This window comes from Lissotriton helveticus, chromosome 9 (genome assembly GCF_964261635.1).
Source record: "Lissotriton helveticus chromosome 9, aLisHel1.1, whole genome shotgun sequence".
NCBI lineage: Eukaryota > Metazoa > Chordata > Amphibia > Caudata > Salamandridae > Lissotriton > Lissotriton helveticus.
Genome location: NC_136070.1, coordinates 1,233,444,456 through 1,233,452,471, shown reverse-complemented (window position 1 = coordinate 1,233,452,471; position 8,016 = coordinate 1,233,444,456). Strand labels below are relative to the sequence as shown.

The window sequence follows — 8,016 nt, the reverse complement described above, 5'->3', positions numbered from 1 at the left end:
GATTTTGCCATGTTGTTGTTGGTGGCCAGGCCCTATGTCGGCGGCCATTTTGTGTGTCCTTCCTTTGTGCTTTTGCCATAGGCATAGGCCTCCAACCTTGTGGCCTACTCTGGCAGTAGGCCATAGGTACTACTCATAGGGTCATGAAAGTTAATCAACTGTTTTTGTGGTGTACCCTTAATGTGAAAATCATGGATGGCTTGGATTGATATAGAAAATCTTATTTTTATGTGTGGGGTATTTCTGGTTTTGGGTGTGTTTAAACTTTAAATACTCTGTCAATTTCTGCCATTAGGTAACCCTAGGAATACAGCTTGGGTAGTTTTGGTAACTTCGCACCATGTGAGCACGTGAACTTACATTTTTTGTCGTGTTCGCGCACTCAATGTACTTGCTCGGGAACGCGAACACGACTTTTTATTCCGTTCGCGCTGCCGAACATGCCGATTTAGCATTCTCGCGGACAATATGTCCCGAGTTGCATAAAAGTTTCTCAAAAATGTTGCAGGTCTTTCTTGTGCACCCCAAAAAACAGAATTTGTCATTTGGTTGTTGTTTTGGGAGCCTGGGCAGGGGTTTCTTTGTATGTGTTTTTGCGGTGTTATGTTTACAACCTCTGTCTTAGCCATGGGCTATTTATTCCTTGCACATTAACCTGTCATGTGCAGCAGGCATCCTCGTTTTTCTGTCCATATTGGTATCTATAGGCCTGCTTGACTTTATTGGTTCTTTCTGGACTTCATGTGGCCTTTGAGCTGTGGTGCTGCTGGACTGGTATTATTAGTCTTCTGTTTTGTCTTTTATACATTGACCTGTGTGTCTTTCAATTGTTCATGTTGCCTTACTGCTTGTTTGACTGATGTTGTTCTGCCTTCTTTACTTGTAGGTGCACAAAAAAGACTGAGGAGGTGCTGGTTGTTTTTTCATCCATCGCTCGTTCTACCGCCAGACGGACGTCCTTCAGTTGTACGCCACGTGTGGTGTGTGACTCATCTGACCAGACATCTCTGCAATTTGTGCTGCTGTGAGCTGACTGACATCAGAAGAAGATGGGCCCTAAGAAAGCTACCAGGTCCTCCACCACAAAGAAAGTTGCTGCGAAGAAGGAACAGCAGAAGGAAGTGTCACTTAAGTCTGGTATGGACCCCAAAACCTTTTTTGGCACCCCAAAAGGTACGCCTGCAGCAGCGGGGTCTGGGGTGCAAGCTGGGACCAGCACATTAGTGGGGGCAAGCCAGCATCCCAGGGCCAAGCACATGATGAGGGTCGAAGAGGTAGCCAGCCTTCTGCTTGCGAGCAGTGATACTGAGCCAGAACTAAACTTATCGCTGTCTCAAAGTAGTACACAATCAACGCAAGATGGAAGCGCTCAACAACCACCGCCAGCAGTAGATGTTCAACAACCACAACCACCGCCCGCAATAGGAGTTGTTCACCCACAACCACAACCACTTCCCGCAACAGTTGTTGAACAACCACAACCACCGCCCGCAACAGTTGTTGTTGAAAAACCCCAGCCCGCAATAGTACTTCCTCAAGAACAACAACCACCATCTCCGCACCAAATAGTAGTAGTTGTTCCTCCCGAAGTCGGGGCAGTTCAGGAAGTAGAGCCTCCTTCCGAGCAAGAAGAAGAGGAAGCCACTTCTGTAGGTGATCTATTTCCTTTGAATTCACCAAGGGAAAGGAGGGTTAGTGCATCGAGTTCTTCGCAAAGCATCCCTTCCGATGACCTTGATACGGATTGGCAGCCACAACTATCTGCGCATTCAAAGGAGAGACATCCCAAGAAGACCATGCTAGGAAAAAGGAAGTTTCCAGGCAGGCTTGAACTTATGGAGGTCGATGTAGGTGAGCAGGATACTGCTGGTGATAAAGACGGGTCTGACACTGTCATCATCACAAGCGTTATTTCTGGTGCAGAGGATGTAGAGACAAACATTTTCACCCTATCCAGAAATGCTGCAATGACTGATGAGCAGGTACCACGCATAACTCCTACACACTCAACACCCACAGTAACACCAGCTCCAATTTTTTCAACAGCGAAGGCCCGGCAGCATCCGACATCCAGCAGAAGCGCCACTTCAACAGAAGGAGGTAGTGGCAGTACTAGGACTGAGCTGTCCCATAGTGAAATTCCACAATCCTCCAGTCCATCCGGCATTGGCAGTGGGTCCTCCTCTTCCTATGGCAGGAGACAAAAGTTTACCTCCCCAGTGTGGGACTTCTTTACGGTTCACCCAGTTCAGGAGAACATTGCTGTATGCACCATTTGTCATGCCAATGTTAGTCGTGGTAAGCTTGGTACAAACTATGGGACTGGAGGCCAAACCACCCATTTGAAAAAAACACACGTGATCAGGTGGGAGAACCACCTTGCAAGCTTCAAAAATGTTAGCACTCGTGTTGGTGGGGATACAGTGGTACAAGGTCCACTCATGGTTGATCAGGAGGTAGAAGAAGAGGGAGACGATGACCTTCTATCTAGGAGTGGTACACAATCGACCCCTGTCGCCAGCACTGGAGTGGTAAAGACCACATCCTCCGCATCTGCAACTTCTCAGTGGCACCAGAGTCAGCTGGAAACACCAAGGAGTGCAAAGTCTGCGATGCAAGGTGGTCCGTCTAGCACAACTCAAAGACATGCAAAGCAGCTTACCATTCCTAGCATGTTAAGGCAGGAGGGAAAGTACGAGCGGAACCACCCAGTAGCACGTTTATACAATGCCAAACTTGCGAAAATGTTAGCACTGGACCTTCTCCCATTTTCATTTGTTGAGGCTGTTGGATTTCTGGAATTAGTGGCAACCCTCTGCCCAAAATGGAACGTTCCCAGTCGCTACTATTTTGCCCGAGTGGTTGTTCCAGCACTACACCACGATGTGCTGGAATTGATTGGGAAAGCCTTACAACAGAGTGTTGTCCATTGTATCCACCTGACAACAGACATGTGGAGCAGTTGCGATGCTACAGATTTCATGTGCATCACCGCACACTGGATCTCTTTTGCAGGTGTTAAAGACAAGTTAACTTCAGGCCTCCGTGACGTTGCTGGAATTTTTAATGATACGCGCAGACATGCAACTATAGCCATGTTTGGTATGGACAAAAGTCATACTGCTGAAAACATTTTGTCTGACTTTAATGACAAGGTCTTTGAATGGCTGAAACCAAGAGGCCTTAAGATTGGTTTTGTTTCCACCGACAATGGCAGTAATGTAGTGAAGGCAATGAGAGAAGGACATTATTTCAGGGTACCCTGTTTGGCACACTGCATAAACTTAGTCGTGCAAGACTTTCTGAAAAATGAAGCCAAAGTCAGCAACATAATGGCCATCTGCAGAAGAATATGCACGCACTTTAACCATTCTTTCAAAGGACGGAAGCTGCTACGGGTCATTCAGCAAGAGCATAGGTTGCCAGTCAAAGCACTGATACAGGAGGTCCCAACACGTTGGAACTCAACTTATTTCATGCTTGAGCGTCTCTTTGAGCAGTACATCCCACTGAATGCTTATGTCATGTCAAGAAGATTAGGGGATCCTACTGTTAATCTTAAAGCCCTGACCATTGAGATGTGGCAGTGGGACCTCATTAAATGCATCACAGAGATGCTACAACCCTTTGAGGTCTTCACACGTGCAGTTAGCAGGGAGGACTGTACTATGGGCCAAGCCATCCCATTGTTGTACATGCTTGAGCAACAGGTGAAGGAGGTCTGTGAAACATACGAAGGTGACGAACAAAAAGTTGATGCATATACCTTAGCCAAGGGCTTAGTCAACCGCTTGTGTGAAAATGTAAGGCTCAACAATATTGTGTCAGGTGAACATTACATAACTGCAACTATCTTGGATCCACGGTACAAATTATTTGTCAGCAGTAACGAAGTAATTCCATTTTCAGATGAGGATGTTGACAAGTACAAAACTTCCATAGCTGCGGAAGCTAATGAGTTAGAAACTGAACGGCTGTTACTTAAAGGCCTGCCACTGCCAGCCCAGGCCAGTCCAAGTACTCCTGACGCAAGTTCTTCACAGCGTGAGAGCAGTGCGTCTGCTTTCCAGCAGGCACCAACAGTACCAAAAGCAGCACCTACACGATCTGATTCAGCAGACCCAACCAAAAGCATAACTGCTTTTTTTCTACAGAAAGGGATGGGTAAGTCCGTTGCTGTTGCAAAGGGAAAAGAGGACCAGCAAAGCCGAGCACCAATGAACATTGAGCGGATGGTTCAGGCCTATCTGGATGACACAACAGAGGTGTTCATGGAGCAAAGCCCATTGGTCTATTGGTATGAAAGAAGGAGACAGTGGCCAGTGCTGAGCAGGCTGGCGATAAAGTATCTGGCTTGTCCTGTAGCCAGTGTCTCCTCTGAGCGGGTTTTCAGTGCTGCTGGTGCCATTGTCACATCGAAAAGGACTAGTCTCTCCCCCAAAAGCGTGGAGCGGCTGACAATGATAAAAATGAATCAACGCTTCATACCACCAGACTATCAAGTACGTGAATCACCGCCGGATGAAGAAAGCGAGTGTGAAGAAGACGTCCTCACTACTGGGTTACATGACCTACTTCTGTCTGAACGCACAGAGTTTGAGGACGAGCTCCTCTTCCCTGACAACTAGGACAGGTATGTTAAAGGAATGATGCAATGCATTGCATAGGATTGTTTAGCCGACTCTGAGCAAATGTGCATGGAATTAAAGTATACTAGTAGTAACTTCAGACTCACGTGATGGGCAATTTTCCCATGTTATTTAATAATATAAATTATTTATGCACTTGTGACCCTACTACTACAGGTGCAGTCAGTACTTAATTTATCGTTCGTAGTGCATGTTCATGTTGCACAACGTACATTATTTGGTGAAACAGTCCCCCCTCCACCCCCCCAACAAACACAAATGAACTTCAAATGTTTTCTTGTGAAAATAATATCTTTGTTTTATTTTTATATTTTAATAATGATAATAGAAAAATAAAATATATAACAAATGTAACCCCCTGACCCAGAGCTGTCCCTACCCTCCCCTAACCCCAACCAAATTTCAACCCAAATGTACACCCCAACTCCCACATCCCACCCACCAACAAAAGGATTAAAAAAGGGGCAAAAAACAGGGTCCATTTCAAAGCCGGCGGGCTTTCAGGTGTTTGTCCACCAGTATCTTGACACGCTCCTCTAGACCGTCCTCCTGCTTCTTCCGCTCCTCCTCCAACTTCGCTACCCGGCGGAGAATCTTTGCTTTGAAATCACGGCACCTACACTTGCATGCATGTTGTTGTTGTTGTTGTTGTGGGGGGGCCGCCGAAGATGTAACAATGCGGCGGCGGGCGGCTGCCTGACCACGGCGACGTAGTCCTGCAGGCTTGGGGCCCGGGGCATTGGAAGAGGCAGCAGCTGCTGCCGCCGCCTCCTCCTCCTCCTCCTCGGCCTGATCCACCAGCCGGCGGTAGGCCTCTACAATTGCCTGCAGTTTCCGCTGCCGGGCCCGGACTGCCAACTCCTTCCTGGTTGGTTTTTGGGAAGGAGTAACTATAAAGAAAGAAACAGAATTGTTAATCCAAACTCCCCGCAAATCAAGAACACAACATTGATTCAACACATAGTGGGCGGCACAGTAGCACTAGCAAGCAAGCTGAGTACCAGAAATTGTGTTGCGTCTATCTTGAACATTCTACAGCCTCTATTAATTTTTCGGACTTTTTGTCACAGCTTTATGCCTGCCCTATTAGCATGGGTGTACTTCAACGGTCACACACATTAGAACGAACACCTGTCTTTTACATATCTCCTTTTGTTCCGGGAAGGCGGGAACACTCTCAAAGTAACATTAATTAACAGGGGGCAGCTAGTAGCACATGTCTAGTAAAGACTATAATACTTTATACCGCGCAACAAACCTTATTTGGTTTGTGTTTCACCAGCAACGACCCATGCACCCAGTCGTCCCCTCCTTCCCTTGCCTTTGGGTTTGCCCAAAACACCGCTGCTGCTGAGACTATCCACTAACCACCGGTATTGGGTGTGTCTCCCAACCACGCTGGCAGCTGTGTTTTCCCCTTTACATGCTTTAACAACAACCCATGCATCCGACTGCTATCAGGCACTTGCATTACTGTAGTGGTAATGCTTAGCATGCTAATGACAAGTAAAGGTAACATCATATATTTTCCAGTAGAGTACAGTGAGAAAGTTTTCCCCTCCCACCAAGTAATGCAGATCACTATTGAATGTAACTTACCATCGCCCGCCGCTGTTGGCTCCCCCCCCACTGCTGCTGGTGTAGGTGCCTCTGTTCCTCCTGTCCCCGCCGGGAGCGCTGAAGCTGAGCCGCTGTCCCCGTCGGCACTGGTCGATGGTAAGGGTTCTGCACCTATAAAAATAAGTACGCCTTTTTAGATGGATGCACAGCCCCCTTTGTACTTGTTCACCAAGAATGGAGTTCTTCAAAACAGTTAAGTCCAACGTACGTAATCAGTATGAGTCCACATACCATAGTACAGCAGAGTCACTACACATATTATTAGCATTCATTGTTATGGTATGGTACCCAAGCTCATCTCATCTGTCCTGCTACTCTAGTCCTTGGAAATTGGAAGTGAACTATGTAACCTTTGTACATCAATGTATCCAGTTTTGCGCATGTGTTAACTCGCAGCTTGTTGCGCAGTACGAGAAGACGCTCTGGGGCAACACATCATTGTTCAATGCATACACCTGAAGAGGTGGGAAAGTAAAAGGGCCCGTATTTAAGTTTTCTATGTGGATTGTGGGATAGAGTTTGCTTACAGGTTACAACTTCTTTTTAGCATGGCTGCATAAAACTGGCATAAATGTATTTAATACTGTCTAACGTGCACCACTTTTGTCATTATTTTTCGGCAGGTGAGAAGATTGCCTTCTACGAAGCGGACATTTCCATAGCTTACAAAAAAAGAGGAATATCTGACCAGTATACGTTGGTGAGAGGTCTCCGATAGTTGCCACATTTCCCTATTGTGCACTAGTAGCTGTACAAATGTTGATTACTTTATTATGCCTGTTTTAACTCTGGATTTTTTCTGGTGGGCCCTTCAACGTATTGGACGGAAGCACTTAAAAACATTGATGTTACTTACTTACTTCTAACAAAATAAAGCTTTTGAATGACCACTTTGACTCTGAAGTTTATTTTCAGTGTCTGTTGTCTTAGAGACTCACACGAGTGAGTGAGCAAAAGGGGGTTTCTTAGGTAACGGTTTGTGTCCTAAAAGCATTCGGCATCTTGGTATTGGGGTTCAGGAGTGTGATTTGAACAATAGACCAATGACTCAGGCCATATAGGCTGACGTTCAGTGAATTGTGCGTTCCTCAGAGTTCTGTGACTGAGGTGTAAGTAAGGTCCAACCTGCCTATCAGTACCAACAACATCCAATTTTCGTGTGCATAGTTACATAGTTGTGTTATATGTATATAACTCCATAGGAGATAGAAGAATACCCACAAGACTAGTAGTGGTATACTAACGTTTACAAAAATACTAGACAAACATCATTCTGGATGCCTACTTGGTTGCTGTCAATTGACAAAGCACTGCAGACACATTACAGAGGAAAAAACAAGCACTGTTGGACTTACTGGGGACAGCAGCAGGATCCTCAGTAGAGGAGCTCTGTGTAACTGGTGGTTCACCCGCCGACTCGGTCCCTGTATTCTGCTTGCCCCTGGGTTCTGTGGTTCATGTAAAAATTAAAATAATAAACAAAGATAAAAACATTGAGTGATGTGAAACATAGACATCATTGCAAATCACACTGCTACAGTGGAACAGAGCCGGAGGCAACAAATCCATGCCAGGGGCCGCAACGCAAATATGTATCCATCCTTAGAGTATTATTAAATTAAGGATATCTATTGGTGCGGTGGCCCCTGAAGTTTGGTGCCCCTGTGCAGTTGCACAGCTTGCACATGCCCCCTAGAGCCGGCCCTGGCTGAGGTAAGAAGAACAAAGTAACGTTAGCATTCTTTGC

At 46.1% G+C, this 8,016-nt stretch overlaps 1 protein-coding gene across 1 annotated transcript; it reads left to right on the top strand.

The window, feature by feature from the left end:
* The first annotated feature begins 2,880 nt into the window (after positions 1 to 2,880).
* On the top strand, positions 2,881 to 7,157 carry LOC144783456 (zinc finger BED domain-containing protein 6-like). The gene is made up of 2 exons (XM_078662428.1): positions 2,881 to 4,633; positions 6,893 to 7,157. Exon 1 carries the CDS (start codon positions 2,952 to 2,954, stop codon positions 4,626 to 4,628), a length of 1,677 nt encoding a protein of 558 aa, XP_078518554.1. The 5' UTR covers positions 2,881 to 2,951; the 3' UTR covers positions 4,629 to 4,633; positions 6,893 to 7,157.
* Positions 7,158 to 8,016: the final 859 nt, after the last annotated feature.

What these genes read in the sequence shown, in the direction of transcription:
- LOC144783456 (XM_078662428.1), top strand. Translation starts at nt 2,952, where the DNA reads ATGTGGAGCAGTTGCGATGCTACAGATTTCATGTGCATCACCGCACAC.